Source organism: Ascaphus truei, chromosome 9 (genome assembly GCF_040206685.1).
Source record: "Ascaphus truei isolate aAscTru1 chromosome 9, aAscTru1.hap1, whole genome shotgun sequence".
In the NCBI taxonomy this organism is placed as follows: Eukaryota; Metazoa; Chordata; class Amphibia; order Anura; family Ascaphidae; genus Ascaphus; species Ascaphus truei.
The window spans coordinates 31,861,200-31,881,823 of NC_134491.1; the positions used below are offsets into that span (position 1 = coordinate 31,861,200).

The following is a 20,624-nucleotide window of genomic DNA, read 5'->3' on the forward strand; positions in this document are numbered from 1 at the left end:
ATTTCCCCCCTACACTGATGCCTTTCTGCACCAGGTAGTGAGTGGCAGCCAGCGTACGAAGGAAGAAAATGCCCCTCCCATACATTTTGCTGGCCGCCACCACAGCAGAGGGACCCACCACATCAGCCACAGCCCTCACATATATCTCCATGTTTAGGCCAGGTGACATTGGGCACCTCACCCCAAGCTTCCTGCTCAAACAGGGCGTGGCCCCAGCATTGTTGTTGCTGGGGTTAACGCCTGCAACTGCCACATGCGCCCATGTTGGAACTGGGACTGCAGGGGTTACGCTGCTAACAGGTGCTGGGGGAGGCGTGGCCAGGGCACTGGAAGGACCAGGCCTAGGGCTGTGACTAAGAGTGTTACTCCTAGGGGCCACAGTTTTTGGTGTTCTATATCCGGGCGTCGCCCCTGTTGCCGCACTTGTCCTATTCCCCTTTCCAGGCATGATAAACAAATAAGCCTCTAAGTCAGGGGAGGGTATTGCTTAGGGAGAGAGGTATTGAGAGAAAACTTTCTCTTTTAGAAGAGATCTCTCTGCAAGGGGAAAAAACAGCAGCTTTTAAAACCTGCTGCAGTTTTAAATCTTTTCCTCTTATTATTAACTCTCTCTCTCTGTTATAATAATCAAACACCACAATTTACAAGTCTTTATAGAAAAGACACAGAGCTCTCAATAGCAAGTGAGAAAAGGAATCAGGTTTAAGAAAAACAAAAGAGTGAAATTGGAAGTTTAAACAACCAGTAAAAAACCTCCAGTAGTGAGGGAGGAGAGAGGGGTGAGACTGCAGTTTTCCAGCCAGCTAAACTGCAGCTATGCTGGGTTAATCACTGCAGCCCCTGGGTGAAAACCAAAAACGGTTTTTAAGCCTGAAAATGCACCCAAAACCCTCTATAAAACTCCCAGTATACTCACAGTATACTCCCCCACAGATCCACAACAAAATATAACAAATAAAGAAAGAATAAAGCTGATTCCTTACCAAATGCCTGGAGCTCTGCACATACACTTCTGAGTGAAGCAGCCTATTTTGATCTGGTTCAATACTGATTGGCCGGCGAAGCCGGCCAATTCAGTTAAACAGCAATTCTACTTGTTGCCAAGTAGAACAAAGAAAAACCAGTCAAACAAATATATAAGGGAATCAGCAAGTGCACTGTAAAAAATGCACTTAAAAAAGAAGGGTTAACTCAGAAGAACCCCTGATGGGGGATACCGAGCAGAGCACCCCGCCTAACGCCCACTGGGAGGTAAACTCCGAAACCGTCCCAGCGGACTCGGCGTACGTGAACTCTGCCCGAATACGGGAGTGCACCAGCGCCCGGAACACTGCCACGATGTTCGTTGGGACCCCCTTCTCCAAACGCTGCTTCCTGGTCTTGTAAATGGCTACCTTAGCCACTGCCAGGAGCAGGTTAACTAGGAGATCCCTAGGCTTATTGTCTCGGGACACTGGGCACCCAAAAATAAAATGATGAGGGGAAAAACCCAGCCAGAACTGCAGAAGAAGGCTCCTCAAAGTGGATAAGAGGGGCTGCAGTCTGGCGCAGCTCAGATAAATGTGGAATACGGACTCCCGCTCACCACAGAAGGGACAGGCGGCGGGGGAGTCCGTGAAGTGTGCCAAATACTCTCCTGTGCTCAGTGCACCGTGGAGGACCCTCCAACTCAAATCCCCGGCGGGACGGGGAACCAAAGCTGAATAGAGCTCTCTCCACCGGGGTCTCTCGTCCTCGTTCCCAAAAAATACCCGCCTCCAGATGGTATCTGGGCGGGTGACAAGGGCGAGGTAGTGCACTATATGGAGCACCAGAGAATACAGGACTTTCCTCGGCATGCCGCGAAAACATGCCGGGGACATATCCCCCAACCTGCTGAGGTTTGGGGAGATAGGAACTCGAGGGGGTTGCCTTGGTTTGGGTTCTACGCAAAGATTCGGAGAGCTGAAGTTGATAGGGTGACAAGGCTCTCCGGTCTGCAAAACCCCCTCGATGAAGGTGCGTGAGTCGGGGTGGATAGCATCTTTAATCTCCTGGATCAAACGACGAGGGACGCGGGCAGTAAGCAGACCCATACGGGGCGCGAGCTCCTCTGCTCCTACCCAGTCTCGCCGCTCATAGTCCAGGAGATCTCCGACTCTGGTCACCTGCGCCAGGATTAGTCGGCGGCAAATAGAGGGTGAATCCAACATCCGAGCCCCCACTGCCGGATTATACAGCAGGGGCTCGGCGAGGATATCAACCCCCACCGCCTGTTTCTTCCTGGTCGCGGAGACCAATTTCCAGGCCTTCAGTAAGTCCCGGTAGTATGCCGGCAGCACCGAGAGGTCTCTACCTAAACCCTCAGGCCTGATGATAAACAATTGCCGGTCATACCTCATATTGCGCAGCTGGCGAAAGAAACTGGTTGCCAGCTGGCACCACTGCGGAGACGGATCTGCGAATAGGTATCTCTGCAGGTACTGGAGGCGGAAAGTGTGTAACTGGGAGCGGACACACACCACTCCCTGTCCACCCTCCTCCAAAGGGAGACACGCAACTCCCGCAGAGACCCAATGCTTCCCCATCCAGAGGAAATCCATCAACCTCCTCTGGATCTTGTTGATAAATTCGGGGGTTGGACCCATGGCTATCAGCCGGTGCCAAAGCTGACTGGCCACCAGCTGGTTGATCACCAGGGTCCTTCCCCTAAGGGAAAGCATTCTCGACAGATACACCCATGACCCCAGACGAGCAATGACCCGTTCTTCAAGATCACTGAAGTTTTCTGGGGCCGGGTCCTCCGCAGCAGACAGGTAGACTCCCAGATACTTGAGAGTATCGCTCTCCCACGAGACATTCCGAAACGTGGGGGGCAAAGAGTCCACCTGTAAGGGACCCACCAACATGCCGGAGCACTTGGACCAGTTGATCCGAGCAGAAGAGGCCGCGGTGTAGACCTCTTGGCACGCTTGTGCCCGCTCTAGATCATCTAGGTCCTGGGCCACGAGGAGCACGTCATCGGCATAAGCCGACAGGACTACTCGCATGTCGGGCTCCCGCAGCACCAGCCCGGTGAGCCTCCTCCTCAGTAGGCAGAGGAAGGGCTCAATGGCCAGCGCGTACAGTTGCCCAGACAGGGGGCACCCTTGACGTACTCCCCGACCAAACACAAAAGGTGCCGTCAGGGACCAGTTGATCTTCACCAGACACTCTGCAGAGGCGTACAGCATCTGGAGAAAGCCCACAAATTGTGGGCCGAAGCCAAACGCCCGCAGGGTCTCCATAAGGTAACGGTGATCCACTCTGTCAAATGCCTTCTCCTGATCTAGGGACAGGAAGGCGAGTGACAGACCAGTCCTCTGCGCGTAGTGCATCAGGTCCCGGACCAGAAAAATGTTGTCATGAATGCTCCGGCCCGGGACAGTATAGGACTGGTCGGGGTGAATCACCTCTGCCAGCACGGACTTGAGCCTCAGCGAAAGCGCTTTGGCTACGATCTTATAGTCCGTGCTGAGCAGTGAGACCGGTCGCCAATTAGAGATCTGACGGAGATCCCCCTTCTTCGGCAGCAAAGACAGTATTGCCCGCCGACACGAAAGTGGCATCTCACCGATCTCCAGGGCTTCGGCTAGGACCTCGGTGAAATCAGGTCCCAGCATCTCCCAGAAAAACTGGAAGAACTCCACAGTCAGCCCGTCTAGCCCCGGCGCTTTTCCGTGGGACATGAGACTTAGGGCTTCAGAGAGCTCGGCCAGAGTCAAAGGTAACTCAAGCGGCTCCCTTCCATCCTCACTGACCGTGGGAAGCCCCTCTAATAAGACCCTGCATTTATCTGGCTGGATGGACTCCGGAGAGAAAAGATCTACATAGAATCTCCGGGTTCTGTCCCGGATGCTCTCCGGGTCAGTCAGAGGGGTACCGTCCTCTGCCAACAGGCATGTGATATGTCTACGGTTTCCCCTCTTTTTCTCCAGCGCGTAGAAGAGGCGCGACCCGCGATCCATCTCTCGAAGGAAGTTGATACGGGATCGCACATACGCCCCCCGAGCTCTCCGATCTTCCAAGTCCCGGAGAGTGCACTTCCTCTCTACGTACATACTCTGCAGGTATTGGTCTCCTGCCACAGACAGCCGCTTCTCGAGATCGAGCACCTCCTCCCTGAGGGCCTCGATCTCAGCATCGCGCCGCCTGCTGGCACCTTTTGTGTACTCCTGACACACGAGGCGCAGATGAACCTTGCCCACGTCCCACCACTGCTCTAACGTGGCAAAGTCTGACCTGCAACCTCTCCAGGCCATCCAAAAGTCTCGGACCGTCGTCGCAAACCCCTTGTCCTCCAACAACGTATTGTTGAAGTGCCAATATGCGGCCGAGGGTGCTGCAGGTAGCAGCGTCACCGTCACGGACGCACAATTGTGGTCTGAAAACGGCGCCAGCCTAATGGCACTGGACTGGGCTCGCGACAGGCTGTGGCTGGAAATATACAGCCTGTCGATCCGGGACCAGGACATCCGTTCACCCCTAAACACCCTAACATGGGTGAACTCAGTGGATGCCTCAGGATGTTGTTCTCGCCAGACGTCTACCAAGGAGTAGCGGGTGATGACCTCCCGCAAGGCCGACGCAGAACACGGGTGTGGCTCCGGACCATTCCGGTCTTTCCGAGCCTCGAGGGTACAGTTAAAATCACCCCCGAGCACCACGTATTCGTCTGCGTCGACTGTCTCCAGGTATTCAGACATTCTGACGAAGAACTGCCTTCTCAGGGGTCCGTTGGCAGGAGCATACACGTTCAGGAAATTAAACGTGTAGTCCTCGTGTCGGACCCTGATATGCAAAAGGCGACCTGGAACAACAGCTTTGGCAAGCAGCAGCTCAGGTTGAAAGGATTCAGAGAACAGGGTCACCACCCCACAAGATGTCGAAGTGAGGTGGCTGAAAAAGACCTTGCCTCGCCACTCCAGATGCCAGCTGGCTTCAGCCTCTGGAGTGGTATGGGTTTCCTGCAGGAAACTCACAGAATACTTTCCCTTTTGTAAAAAGGAGAGTACCTGGAACCTTCGAAACCCGTCCTTACATCCATTAACATTTAGCGTACCGATGCTCAAAGCCATTGGTAATCAAGAGTCTTGCTTCCCATAGGCGCTCAGGGTACTATACCCCGAGAAGCCTTTACGTGCTCTCGCAACACTTTGTTAAACTTTAGGACCCGAGTATGTTCGATAGTCCCGGAAAGTTTGGCCTTGTGGTTAGCCTTGATGTATACTCTGAGAGATTGGAGAATGACCGAAGCATCCTTCCACCTCTCAAGGGCCAACTGCACCTTCGTATGTCCATGTCTACAGAGGGTATCATCCAGGAAACTATCCAGCTCCCGGGCAGGGATAATGGGGATCGAGGAGTCCACCGACTCCATGGTGCCAGAGGACTCCCCTCTGAGCCCCAACTCCCCAGGCTCCTCTTGGCTGGAGAATTCAAGACACCCGTCCTTCTCTGCGGGGGCCTCTCTCAGCCTTAGATTGGATCCCCTCCTCGGTGTTTCCACGAGGGGGTCCACTGTGCTCTCCACCTCCATCCCCGAGTCAGGATGTTCAGGGGCAGCTGGTGGCGACATGGCAGAGGCAGTGGTCTCCCGAGAGTCCTCGGGGGCCACAGAAGCACACGTGCCACGGGTGTTCGCATCACCCGCGGGAGGGCACTCACCAACCGCGGGAGGGCCCTCACCATCCGCGGGAGGGCCCCCACCGTCCGCGGGAGGGCCCTCACCATCTGCGGGAGGGCCCCCACCATCTGCGGGAGGGCCCCCACCATCCGCGGGAGGGCCCCCACCATCTGCGGGAGGGCCCCCACCATCCGCGGAAGGGCACCCACCATCCGCGGGAGGGCTCTCACCAACCATGGGGGGGCACTCCTTAGCAAGGGCTTCATAGGGAGGGTCTTTCCCAGCGTTCACTCCCAACAAAGTGCCCGCCCAAAACTCTGCACCAAGAGGGTTCAGGTCAGACAACTCCCAGATGTAATCGGAAGTGCTCACCACAACACCCTCCAAACCCTCATCCACGGGGGTCAGCCCTATACCATCTCCTTCCTCTGGTGACGCAAACCGGGGCTTTTTATCCCTATGTGCGTCATCCAAAGGCGGTACAGCCGGAGGGGGATCTTGGTTGGCTCTGAAGATAGGTGCACTCGGCATGTCAAATTTACCGAAGCACAATTCTCCAGGGGATGCTCTCCAACCGAGAGGGGCGCTGGGAGGTTCCCCAACGTCCCCAGAGGCATCGGGTACCTCCAGCTGCATTCCCTCCAGAAATTCAAGGGGGGGGGGCTGTACATTTGTGGGATCCGGCTTACACTGGTTAATCCCAACCAGTGGGTCGGACAGGACCACCTTGTGCGGAACTGATTTTTCTTTCCGCTTCCGAGACTTCAGAGGGTAAACATAATATGGTTCACTCTCAACCTCCTCAATCACCCTCTTATTGGTTTTTGATTTGCTCTTCCTGGGGATTGATTTCCCAGGAGAGGGTGCCGCTGTCTCCATAGCAGGAGTTTCCTCCCGCTCCCCTTCACCCTGTACGGTGCTTACAATGGGGTTAGGGGGTTCTTGGGGGGGGACAACGACAGAGGGTGACTGTTTTGGGGAGACTTTTTTCTTCCCCCTCTTTTTTGAGAGGAGAGGTTCAGATGTCACTGTTTGAGTTGCGACAGTGACATCTTCTGTGGTCCCAGGGGGGACCTGTGCCCTCGAGCTCTTTTCCTTCTCCCTCTGTTCTTTGGGGAGAGGTTCAGATGTCACTGTTTGAGATGGGGCAGTGACATCTTCTGCGGTCCCAGAGGGGGCCTGGGCCTTCGAGGGCTTTTCCCTCTCTCTCCTTCTTTGGGGGAGAGGTGTAGACGTCACTGTCCGAGATGGGGCAGCGACATCTCCTGTGGTCCCAGCGGGGGCCTGGGCCCCCGAGGGCTCCGCTGCGGTGGGTGCAGCGGCACAGGGCGTTTCCCCCTGGGGGGAGACAGCGCTAACAGAGGCTGGCCGATCCAGGGCGACCCCCTCTCCTTCCTTCCGCTCTCCAGAAAGAGGTGCAGAAGTCACTGTTCCGGATGGGACAGCGACATCTCCTGCGGTCTCAGGAGGGACCTGGGCCCCTGAGGGCCCCGCTGTGGTGGGCACAGTGGTACCGAGTGTTTTGGCAGAGGGAGGGGCGGGTGCAGGAGTTGGGATGGGTCCTCTGTTCCCTCTGAGGCAACTCCTACGAGTGTGCCCCAGCTCTCTGCACAGATAACATCTAACCCCCTCCGTGCCATAAAACACAGTGTATTCTATGCCCTCGTAGGGCACCCTAAACGAACCCTCCACAGATTCATTGCTCCCTGGCAGCAGCAGTTGTACCTGCCGCCTAAATGAGAGTACATGCCTCAGAGCCCTATCTCTGCAGCCCAAAGATAATTTTATTATGGGGGACTTAATGTCTCCCAGGGCTTGCAGGTACGGCTTCATGAGGCAATCTGGGATGAAGGGGGGCACATTTGACAGAACGACCTTTGTGCCTAACCCCTCCATGGGTTCCATAGGGATGTATTTCCCCCCTACACTGATGCCTTTCTGCACCAGGTAGTGAGTGGCAGCCAGCGTACGAAGGAAGAAAATGCCCCTCCCATACATTTTGCTGGCCGCCACCACAGCAGAGGGACCCACCACATCAGCCACAGCCCTCACATATATCTCCATGTTTAGGCCAGGTGACATTGGGCACCTCACCCCAAGCTTCCTGCTCAAACAGGGCGTGGCCCCAGCATTGTTGTTGCTGGGGTTAACGCCTGCAACTGCCACATGCGCCCATGTTGGAACTGGGACTGCAGGGGTTACGCTGCTAACAGGTGCTGGGGGAGGCGTGGCCAGGGCACTGGAAGGACCAGGCCTAGGGCTGTGACTAAGAGTGTTGCTCCTAGGGGCCACAGTTTTTGGTGTTCTATATCCGGGCGTCGACCCCGTTGCCGCACTTGTCCTATTCCCCTTTCCAGGCATGATAACAAATAAGCCTCTAAGTCAGGGGAGGGTATTGCTTAGTGAGAGAGGTATTGAGAGAAAACTGTCCCTTTTAGAAGAGATCTCTCTGCAAGGGGAAAAAACAGCAGCTTTTAAAACCTGCTGCAGTTTTAAATCTTTCCTCTTATTATTAACTCTCTCTCTGTGTTATAATAAGCAAACACCACAATTTACAAGTCTTTATAGAAAAGACACAGAGCTCCCAATAGCAAGTGAGAAAAGGAATCAGGCTTAAGAAAAACAAAAGAGTGAAATTGGAAGTTTAAACCACCAGTAAAACCTCCAGTAGTGAGGGAGGAGAGAGGGGTGAGACTGCAGTTTTCCAGCCAGCTAAACTGCAGCTATGCTGGGTTAAATCACTGCAGCCCCTGGGTGAAAACCAAAAACGGTTTTTAAGCCTGAAAATGCACCCAAAACCCTCTATAAAACTCCCAGTATACTCACAGTATACTCCCCCACAGATCCAAACCAAAATATAACAAATAAAGAAAGAATAAAGCTGATTCCTTACCAAATGCCTGGAGCTCTGCACATACACTTCTGAGTGAAGCAGCAGCAGGTGATAGTGCTGAGGTGAGTGAAGCGGCAGCAGGTGATAGTGCTGAGGTGAGTGAAGCAGCAGCAGCAGGTGATAGTGCTGAGGTGAGGGAAGCAGCAGCAGGTGATAGTGCTGAGGTGAGTGAAGCAGACAAACAGTGTGTGTTGTTTTAAATGTTCGATTGAGCAGCCTAAATTCTCAACTTTTACATGGTGTGGCGATTTTCCCTTCTCATTCGCCACACCTGTGGCTACTGTACATTGAAAAATAGGTTGCCCACCCCTGGGCTAGAAGGACTAATTAATGGTTTAATTGATACAAAAGCAAGGGAAAAAAATGAAGGAACATGAAGGAACTCTTTTTCTCACTCCTCATGTTGCACAATATAGCTACTTGCCGTATATTATAACTTGCTAAGGGAACCAGAATCCGTACAGACTGCTGTGATGGAGTTGGAAATCCCACACGGGCTTCATGTAGAAGACAGATGGTCTATGACAGAATCCGAAGCAAGATTTTACTGTACTTGTAAACCAGGCCCAGGATTTGTGTGCAGTATTAATAGTGGATCCAGCTGCATATAAATCCTGGTCCAGATTTCCAAGAACAGTGAAGTGCTGAAATCCAACCGGGACATTATTGGCCAGTATTCCCCTGTTCTGAGGGGATTATTACTATTTTAACATCCACATTGTCCAGAACCAGCTCTGCAACCTCATATATGGACTAAAAAGTACATCTACGTGGAAGTAAAAGAGATAGCCAGCCAGTCTGAAGGATGTGGATACAGACTGTACAGTATTTACTGGGAATTCTGCCATTGCTGTTACAGAACCTCACCAATCCTTACCTGTAAATGTCCCGAGCCATCCCAAAGTCACCTATTTTGGCCACACGCCCTGTGCCGCTGTAGGTCAAAAGGCAGTTCCTGGCTGCAATGTCCCTAAAGCAAAGTAGAGTCATAGTCGACATAAGCATATAAAATTGATGGCAGACAGGAACCACTTGTCCCGTTCTCCTATTCACTGTGAAATCTCCACTATTACACTATTCCATCATTTAGGTTCTTTCATACTTATGTGTCTATATTGGGTCTATTCATTTATGAATTCCATTGCGATATTAGCCTATACCACCTCTGCTGGCAGGCTATTCCATGGACCTCCCACTCTTCCCATGAAGACGTACTGTCTCACAATACCCCCATGGACCTCCCAATCTTCCCATGAAGACGTACTGTCCCACATTTCCCCCATGGACCTCCCAATCTTCCCATGAAGACGGAGTGGATAGAGAAGAGTCTTCTCTGCCAGTGCTCAAAGTGGAATAAATTGCTTCTCCTTAGAAATGTTTAATAGCTATGTAGCCTAATCATCAATTTCAATTGCACCATTTATTGTTGGAGGATCCAGGAAAATGTATAGAGAGTAAAACTGTAACAAGGTAAATTGTGCTCATAATTAGGGGTGTGGGTAACACATAGAAAAGGGAAGTCAAGGGAACCTAAATAAACTAGGGACCCTGACCCCTATCTAAATAATAACTCCAACAACCCTTAGAGCTAGACCATATGAATGAAATACAGTGTCAAAGACAGGTTACTCACGACCCTTGTACATGCGGTCCTTCTGGTTCTGGTGTGCTCTCAGCCTGACATATGTGAAAGTGGAAAATCACCCTGGATAGGGGGAAAGATGGCGGTGCACAGCGTGCCAACAGGTGCCTCATGCGTTCCGGAAGCAGGAAGTAAAGCGGAAGCTGGATGGCGATTTTTTAGTGCAAAAATTTAATAAACAGCAATGAACAGCAAAGACGAAACGCGTCAGAGTCCTTCCTAAGATGATTTTTTCTTTTTAAACCATGTCTTTGCTGTTCATTGCTGTTTATTAAATTTTTGCACTGAAAATCGCCATCCAGCTTTCGCTTTACTTCCTGCTTCCGGAACGCATGAGGCACCTGTTGCAGGGTACATGCAACTATACACGTGGGTTTCTTGACAAGGCTTATTTATTTAGCCTTAAAAGATATACAGCACACAAAACAAAAATAGCTTTTTATCAGCAACAAAATGAAAATGGCTTTTCTTCAGCAGACAAACAAAAACAGTTTCTCTTTAGCAGACAGTGTATAAATCAGGCAGTTACCCTTTTCTATGCAGGGGACAGACAGTTCACAATTCATCTACTTTGTTAATCAGACCTTGTATCAGGAAATCTATTCAGCAGCTTACTCCTCTCTCCTCAACAGCCAGGCTCCATGTGTCTACAGCCTGGGTTTTAACACACATTGATTAGGCAGCTGGGATCCAACTAATTGTCCTAAGGTTCCCAGCTGAAGTTAACCTAGTCAGTGCTGCACTGCAGACTAGACATAGGTTTTCCAGGCATATAACTGGTGGCTTTTATTTACCCTGTCACATTCCTCCCCCGTTAGTGTGTGGCTGGGGCTACGCACGGCTGAAGCCCGACCATCCACCCCTTCTCTAGAAAAGAAGTCAGCATTCGTGTTCTCTTTTCCCGGCCTATGCTGAATCTCAAATTAGACGGGTTGGGGGGCCATATACCACCTAGTCAATCTAGCATTGGAATCCTTCATGCTATTTAACCACTTCAGTGGAGCATGATCCGTCACCAAAGTAAAATGGACTCCTGCCAGGTAATGCCTCAAAGCCTCGATTGCCCACTTTACTTCGAGGCACTCTTTCTCAATCACTGAGTAGTTTTTTTCCCTTGGGAACAATTTCCTACTCAGGAAAAGGATAGGATGTTCAACTCCCTCAAACTGTTGTGACAACACTGCCCCTAGCCCTATCTCTGATGCATCTGTTTGCACTATAAAAGGGCTGTTGAAGTCTGGGCTTCTGAGGTTCCCAGCTGAAGTTAACCTAGTCAGTGCTGCACTGCAGACTAGACATAGGTTTTCCAGGCATATAACTGGTGGCTTTTATTTACCCTGTCACACACCTGTTGGCACGCTGTGCACCGCCATCTTTCCCCCTATCCAGGGTGATTTTCCACTTTCCCATGAAGACGTACTGTCTCACATTTCCCCCATGGACCTCCCAATCTTCCCATGAAGACGTACTGTCTCACATTTCCCCCATGGACCCCCCACTCTTCCCATGAAGACGTACTGTCTCACATTTCCCATTTAACGTCCCACCCTCCAGTTTCAGATGTTCTAGCACTTTTCTTTTCTCTGAAATATCGTTCTCTCTTGTACCTTGTTGAAATCCTTCATGTGCTGTATTTGAAAGTTTCTGCTAGTTACCTGCTTGTAGTTACAAAATGCGTTCCCTTTCACTAAGTTTTGGGGAGATCTTGGAGTAGAGCACAATGAGACTTTTCCTGTATTCCTCATCATAACTTAAAGCTGAAGACCAAGCAATGTTCTACATGTGTTTTTTTTAAATATAATAAATCAGCTCTGTACTATGGGAAAATACTTGTAGCATTGTTTTTTTAAACCACTGTAAAAGATATTTTTAATGTATTATAATGTAACAGGCATTTTTTTGTTTCTATAGCAACCATTTACAAAGTCACATCCCCTTCTTCTGAAACAGGCTCTGACACACCCCCTTTTTGAGACCTGCCCTCTCTAGCAGTGCACCAATTATATCTAGTGACTGCCTGGTCACATGATCTTCCCCACAGAACTTTGCATCTTTGGTCCTCTTCTGCTGCACTGACAGCCATTTAGTGAACCCCCAAGCCAAATTTTCAGCGATCACAGGAGAACGGATCGATCAGCAACTTAGCTAATTACTTATCATTGCTTGGATTGTATTGATGCACATATTAAAGGAGAGAAAAAACGGCAGCTTGGACTGCTGCTTTAATCCAGCATTCCATGTAAAATGGTTTCTCTCCTTTGGTTAAGCATGGATTCTCCGGACCCGGACTGTGTTAATCCCAGCTCCGGGGACAATGTTTTTTTATTTTTAAAAAAAAAACTAATTATTATTATTAGGTTCTTCAAAATGAATCAATCTTAATTAATGTGAAAATGTTACTTATTTGTGTCCGGTGTAAAATGTACAGTATACGTCATCTTCACCGGGCGCTGTGAAATTTATGGTCATTCTTCCCCATAGAGGTGGTGATTAAGAAATTGCTATGAGATAAGAATTCCCAAACTGTATTATCATGAAAGGCGTTAAGTAAACCACGGCAAGCAAGAAATAACTGAGGGCTACAGTATATCCCCAAGGCTCCGTTCCATAAGGGCTCATAACATGACGTTACCGCAGGAACGGAAGTTTTATTCTCCGAGGTTAACAAGTATATGCAAAAGCAACGGCCTTTCTACATCTCGTTAGCACAAGTTAACATAACGAACTTTCATGGCTGTATGATGCCAAAATAATGCATCATTTGCATGTCATTATCACTAAGTCGGTTGTAGTTAACGCTTTGCTCTTTGCGACAGAAAACATGGCTACACATTACTTTCTTATCCTTTGAAGATAGGGCGTTAGGGACGATAATTTAGGTTAACGTCGTTTAAAGGATTTTGGGACCTGGATGTAAACGTGGAGCTCATTTTAGAATGAGGGTTTATGGTTTTCAGGGTTTTTCTAGCTCTTTCCATTTAAAAAAAAAAAAAAAATGAAAAAAAAAAATCTGTGTTAATTAGTGTTAACAATGGAAAAAAAAGACACGTTTGATTTCTGTGTTTATTGGTGCACATTGGTTTAGTTTCCATACTCTCGCGCTGCCTTTGTTTCCTATCAGTGGCTGGTCTGCTACAGGGAGAACTCAATAGGAAATAATGTTTTATTTCCGAGTGATCAGTTTTCATTGTAACGGGAAGTGCAATCTACAATGAGGTGTGCAGCACAGCAAACAGATTGGCCCATGTTTATTATGCGACTCCATAAGACAGGCCACAATGTATCTTCCAGTCTTACAACATAGCAGGGGACCGTTACTTTGCTACATAAAATAAGGCCACCTGACCCCGGGCATTTTGTAGGAACGAAACCCTGGAAATGTTATTATTCAGCTTTTTGTGGGTGCTCAGGATGCATTTTACAGATTGCTAATGGCAGGTGGAGCAAGCCGTCTTACCTGGTCTTGCAATTGCTCATTTGCATGTCATTACCCAGAATCCTTTGCTGCAGTGGACCCATGGTATGCTGTCCGATTATGGGGGTAAGGCAGGTTTGTGGACCTGTCTGAGAGATGTGAAGGTGCTCATACAGCAAGTGCTTTTTATTATTGCTGTAATTTCTATGAGCAAATATCTAGTAGTGCTAACTATGCCATGTTTCTCAAGTGGCAGAGTTGCTGCTTTAACCCTGAGGACCACCGAGCCCCAGCACATTACAGGATATAAGGCCACTCTGCATCAACCTGCTGTTACTGTTCTACCTGTGGATGAAGTGATTCTCCTCCAGGTATTTGGAGCCGCAGGCTATATCCCTGGCCATGTCCAGCAGGTCCTGCATCGTTAAGGTGGATGGCTGATTCTGTAACGAGATAGCTAGTGAGAATGGAGGAGAGGCAACAAGGAAAGACACAGAAACAAAACCTGGGCAGGGCTGTTATATTGTCCAGTCAATAATATCTGGATCCCACACACAAGGTCTGTGGCTGGGGACACTGCGCCAATCATCAACCCTTTCACTACCAGCTGAACCCGCAATGGATTGAAGGCCTGTTTTGTAGCAAAGGCGTCAACTGCAAATCATCATCATTGAAGATCCCCCTAATGTCTCTTGGTCACCAGTTTCCTGGTTCTCTTTGACCCCTCTCATATAACATTACCCATTCTCTTTTCAAGGCAATACAATGGCGGAATCGGACATTTGGCGTTGGCCGTCTAACCTCTGCCGGTGCAAGAGGGACCCTCCACTGCAGCCCCTTCGCCGCTGCCCACTTCGCCAAGCTAAATTTATTTAATGGTTAATATAGCAGTTAGGGTAGGGGGTTAAGGATAGGGGTTTTAGGGTAAAGGGTTAAGGTTTTTAGGGTCGGGGGATTAGGGTAAAGTGTTTAGGATAAGGGGTTAAGGTTTTTGGGGTCTGGATTAGAGAAAGGGATTAAGGTTTTTAGGGTTAGGATTAGGGTAACGGGTTAAGGTTTTTAGGGTAGGGAATTAGGGTACTATGTTTAGGGTAAGGGGTTAAGGTTTTTAGGGTTGGGATTAGAGTAAAGGGTTAAGGTTTTTAGGGTAGGGGATTAGGGTACTATGTCTAGGGTAAGGGGTTAAGGTTTTTAGGGTAGGGGTAGCATTAGTATTAGAGGGTAAGATTAGGGGTTTTAGGGTAAGGTTAAGAGCTTATCTTGGCGGTGCAGTGAGTAAACGCTGGCGGAGATTTGGTTGCGGCAAATGTCCTAGACCCATATAAGGGCTTCCTCTCTAGAATGCGAGCTCTTTAGGGTAGAGATCTACTATGCTCATATAACTCTGTGTATAGAAAATAATGCAACAATATATAAAAATACATTTCTATTGGTTGGTCACTAATATTACTTTACAAACAGCTTGGTAAAAGAATGCACTGTATCTACATTGTTTTATATGCACAGTGCTACTGAATATACGCATGTTAACTTACCACCCAGGGGCGATTCTGCCTGAGAAAGCTCTTCATATCCCCACCAGCCATAAGTTCCAGTAGGATGAAGCGGGGGAGTGTCTGAAGACTCACTCCAATGCAACGCACGATATTCTGATGACTAAACTTACTGCATACAAGGGGATGAGCAAAGTCAGTGGTTAGGCCTGTTTCTATACAGTCAGTGGTTATACTGTTAGTTGGTCCTAAGCAGACTCTTAGAATTATTTCTGTGGTTCCCAACCTTTTCTACATTGCTCACCCCCTGCTAGAAAATATTTCTTCTGCGAACTCCTAATTAATAAATCTTATTGCTTATTCATCAGACAATCGCTAACAAAACTGTTTGACTGATCTCAGGCAGTATAGTGTCCTGAGTTGGTGGGACACACACACGCTTAATAAGGCCCCAAACTGCACCTCAGTGTGTGCAGACAGCATAGGGGGTGTAGCTGTCACTAACTGCGGGAGCTTCGAAAGTCACACACCCACAATGCCTTGCTGCTGTGAATGCAAAGCATTGTGGGGTGTGACTTTGGAAGCTCCTGCTGTAATTGACACTAAGGTGCAGTTTGGGGCCTTACTAAGTGCTCAGCCCCCACTCAGGCTCCGGAATCCACTAGGTTCCCACCCAGGGATCTGCCATGACATACTTTTTTGGACGAAGCCCTTGGATACACTTCATGAACCCTTTTGTGAAATGAATAAAAGCAGACTGTCCCTCAAGCTACAAGTTCATGCAGTTCAAGAGCCTAACACAATATGACAGGCAATGACCTATATAAAAGGTTAGGCTTGTGGCGTAAGGAAATAGCTAAGATCAGGGCAAAATCAGGGCAAAATCAGGGCAAAATGTTGTGGACTTTCAAAACTCAATTTAACTGGCTGGCTAGGGAACGGCTAATGTATTTCTCCAGCCATGTACAAGAAGATCTGACAACCAGGAGTATGATGGCTGCTTCCTGTCCGTGCAAACGGTAAAGTAAATGCATTGTGGCGGAATGCGTAAGGTTAGGAATGGGCCCTTCCTGATTTACTTCTACTCAAGCTCCAAAACCATTTCCTAATGTCTTCATGGGTTCATTTGACAGACACTGACCTAAAGGTACCTCTACCCTTTTGCTACTTAGCACCTCCACATCTAGACAAGGATAATGGTGGAATAGTAGCTGGACAGTCACCTGATTATGAGAGCCTCCATGAGAAAGTCCATCTCATCCTGCTCAGAGCAGATTTCTGGCAGAGTCTGTGAAAAGCCAACATATTGAGAAGCAAAATACGTAAAGAAAACAAGATAAACCTTTAGTCTAAATTCACTAGTTACGTTCAGCTATTCCCCATACATGAAACGGAGGTGGATCCATGAAGACCATGTAGACACATGAGGTTTTTCGGGGTGAGGTTTGCCAGATGGACATGAGTACCTCCAGAGTCCCAAGGTGTAGAAGACACACAGCTGTGTTTCCTTGTTTTGTAGAACAGGTTTTCTTATGTATAAAATAAAGCCACACAAAGTGACACAAGGAACCAAACTTGATGGATTTTATTAATAATGTTATGAATTATTTATCTTCATGATTCAGTTCACATTCAGAATGTACAGGAAATACTGTAGACTTTCATATAATGTGGTTGGTTGTTATAAACAGGCAACTAGTACTACTGTATAAAAAGAATACAGCTAGACTTTCGGAAGAATCACAATGTGTCCCACATGGTCAGCGAAGTCTCCAGTATTTGGAAACACGAACTTGGGGATAATTTTGTTTATCAAAGGCCTCATAGATGCAAAGTGAGTTTCGCCCATTGAAATCAAAGTTGTTCCGGCAAAATATATTTTTGGGGGACCAGAAACTCACTGATATGAGCCCTTCACCCACGCAAAATGCGTATTATGTTACAGTCATACAAAAAAATCTCGCACGCATGTATAGTTTTCAATACTAAGAAGTTATTTTAAAAGACAGTCAACGTATGGTTGTGTGCAAACTTTAAAAGCAAAATAGAAACTCAGAAGTCCAATCTGAAATATATTCAGTCATTACAATTAGAAAAAAGCTGCAAATGCAGGCATATTATTTTATATAGATTGATTTATTGCAGCACTTATTTCTAATGGGGTAAAAGTGCAGTATGAGTTGTCTCTCTTCCACTGTTTTTATCTCCTGGGTTTCTGTGTGTAAGACACATCCTTAGAACTTGAAAGTAAAACGTAACATTGGTTTGAATGAAAGAAAAATCACAGCAATTAGGTACAGACCTTGATAGCTACTTGTAGAGCGTTGGGATCTCCAGAAATCCCAACTACCATTCCCTCGTACACCTCCCCAAAGGCACCGTGACCGAGGGCTCTACAAAGGATAAGAGCAGAGCTGCTGCTGAGGACAGGTACTGTAGACATCACATTATGTAACAGGAGTGGCAATGGAGAGGCTAGTGGAGATCATTCTTTTATCAGGATCTTGGCTGTTCATTTTAACATGTATATTAGCTAAGCAAGTCTGGTGGTCCTCAACGCGATTATTGACATTGAGGTGGTCCACAAGAAGGGAAAGTTTGAGAACTCCTTGTCTACGCCTATATTCAGCATACTGTATAAGATTTCTGCTTTATATTTACTAAGCAGTTCTCCTCCACAGGACAACTTCTAGCCTATTTACTTGAATAGGCCATAATATGTCTTTTGGAATTGCACCGTTTAGTGCACATGGGCAGCTATCTCATGTTATCTGCCTAAGAATACTTAAGAAAAAAATACTAGACCAATACAAACTGAGCCAAGCAGCTGCATAATTTAGCACTTAAATTAAAACAAAATACAACCAATTTACCATGCACCTTCCGAACGAGATATATTTTTGCTTGAGGTGCTCAGGGGTAACCCACACATACCTGAGCAGAGTGATGTTCTGGCGGGGTACCTCCTTCAGTTCACTCAGGCTGGCTCCCTTGCCCGCAAAGCAGTAGTTGGGATTGTAATCAGTCATGATGATGGAGCTCCGGATCTTGCTCAGCTTGTACTCCGTGCTTTGCAATCGGACCCGCGCTCCTTCAAGCTGCTTCTTCTTGCGGCGGTAAACTGAGATACGGGCCAAGACTATCAGTCAGCATGGGGGAAGAACCAACATAGGGAGCAGCACTGATACGTGGACTGTGCCCCCACACTATTAACCTAATATCATTTGTTATTGCTAAAAGTCACTGAGAATTGCTGTAGACGTCTGCCCCTGGGGCACAAACTGGTGATGGATATACAATGTTTCAAGGATTGGCCCTCACAAGACTGGCATAGTGAAAAAACAAAGGTTTAATATTATCAAATCAACATTTCAGTCCTCGAATGGGACTCTTCAACAGAGCACGAGTAGGGTCTTGTTTGGTTCCATTCGGGAATCAAAACGTTGATTCGATAATATTTAACACTTCATGCTTCACTGTGCAAGTCTTGTGAGTGTCAATCCTTTCAACAGTGTGTGTATGTGTGACACACACACACAAACACACACATATATATACACACACATACTATCCGTGTTATCCTAGATAGGATAGATATGTCTTAATATTTATAAATCAGGTCATACAGATCGTTCAATTATCATGACGTTGGTCCTCTGTCATGTCACATGTACATTTTACAGGTAACCAGGTACACCAATGGCAAAGTATGGCACATGGTCACAATGTCTTTCTGCACTTGATCTTTACCAAATAGTAAGCGTGTCATACATTTCCTGACAAATTTATCAGCTGGTTCTGAAACATTGGCAATTTTACCTATACACAAATAAATGATCTTTTTCTTGCTGCTTCGGACCACAAGAAAATGAGAAGATTGCTCTCTCGTACCATGAAAAATAAAGTCCAATCCACAACTGAATCAAAGAAAAGCAAAGGGATCTATATAATGAAGCTAGCAAACTGGCTGCTAAAATCTGTCCTTGGGAACATCGCTGAAAGTCAACGTATCGAGGTTCGGTGCTACTATAGCGCAAGGTTTACCAGGATATTTGTGCTCTGCCAAATTGTGGGTGCGGTCTACACTAGATGGCGCTCTGCTTCAGCTGGAGTAGCTGTAAGCACACTAGATTCCCCCTACCCTAAACCCTTACCCTAAAACTCCCGACCCCAAGCCTTTACCCTTAAACCCCCTACCATAAAACCCGTTACCCTAAGCCCTTACCCTAAACGCCCCTACCCCAAAAATCCCTACCCTAACAACATATGATTCAAATAAAATAAAGTATGAATTATTTAGCTCTCAATTTTGCTTTAATATTGTAGTTTCAGTTTATATGGCTCAATTAATAAATTAATTTTCCTTTAATATTGTAGTTCGCTATAGTGTAATAATTTTATTGCAATATTGTAGTTTCCTGGTAGAACGCACGCTGTAGTGTAAGTTTTCCGGGAGACCTCACGCTGTAGTAGCACCCAAGGTGCTTTGTATCTGTTTATGTCATCATGGTGAATGTGGAATGGTTACATGTGGCAATATGGGTAAGTAGGGAAGGATTTCGGGGAAGGTGTTGCTGTTCTCATTGTTCTATATAAACCATTTCCTTTCTAACTTGCTAACATGTCGTAGTGTTATCTTTTATACTTAGAATAAGAATTGCATAGTGCAAACAACTCTCTTAGCACCAATTTAATAACACCAATTTAATAACCACATGGTCAGTTCTGGAGTCTGATCCACAGCCTTAAGAAATCCAAAGTTGTAAAGCAGAACCTCCTTTTTTTTTAGAAAAATGTATTTGGGGTGAAAACAGATCTTAATCATTTTGAAAGGGCTTACAAGGTCAAAATAAAAAATGATAGCTGAGTGAGTCCGTTTTGCTGCATCCTGCTAATAATTACCAAAAGACAGACTTCCGCAGGCGAAGATTACCCCAAGTATGACAGTCGCAATGAGGACGGCCAGAATGAGTGGTAGCGAGAGCTGTCTATCTGCAACTGGCCCTTTGGGAGCTGGAAGGAAATAAAGACAGTTGTAAGGGTGAGGATGTAAGGGTGAGGATGTAAGGGTGAGGATGTAAGGGTGAGGATGTAAGGGTGAGGATGTAAGGGTGAGGATGTAAGGGTGAGGGATGCAACATCCCCACAGGAGAAGTATTAGGGGGCAAACACAGTCGGCATAGAAACAAGGGAGACATAAGGGTTTAGGAAAGAGGGAGTCGTAAATCGAAATCGAGTAGGATCTGTTAAATTATGGTTCTGTTACAAACTATCCTTGACAGTGGGTCAATGTTTAAACAAAGACACAGGTCTAGCTCACAGACTGTCTGCACGAAGGGTCGATGACAAGAGGGCAGCTGGGTTTGGTGTTTCAGACTCACAGGCTTGGGGGGCTCGGTGTTTCCTACCTCTCTCCGCAGGCAAAATTAAAAGTGGGCCTACTCAACAAGTCAATGCTGTACCCCCGCTGAGCAATCCAATGCCCCCCACTCCAACTATTGCTTACTAAGTGAATGTCCCCCCCCACTTCTCCGGCT

General features: G+C 47.5%; 1 protein-coding gene across 4 annotated transcripts in view; it reads right to left on the reverse strand.

Moving 5' to 3' along the window:
• Window positions 1-20,624, reverse strand: part of LTK (leukocyte receptor tyrosine kinase) — a 97,391-nt gene that overhangs the window by 14,435 nt on the left and 62,332 nt on the right. For 3 of the 4 annotated variants that reach the window (XM_075614296.1, XM_075614294.1, XM_075614293.1), the window contains 7 exons: window positions 19,990-20,100; window positions 18,022-18,208; window positions 17,390-17,480; window positions 16,311-16,375; window positions 15,130-15,259; window positions 13,940-14,037; window positions 9,415-9,507 (listed from right to left, as the gene is read on the reverse strand). In XM_075614296.1, the coding sequence (XP_075470411.1) occupies window positions 9,415-9,507; window positions 13,940-14,037; window positions 15,130-15,259; window positions 16,311-16,375; window positions 17,390-17,480; window positions 18,022-18,208; window positions 19,990-20,100 (775 nt within the window). The remainder of the gene's footprint in view (window positions 1-9,414; window positions 9,508-13,939; window positions 14,038-15,129; window positions 15,260-16,310; window positions 16,376-17,389; window positions 17,481-18,021; window positions 18,209-19,989; window positions 20,101-20,624) is intronic. The other variant, XM_075614295.1, reaches the window with a different exon arrangement.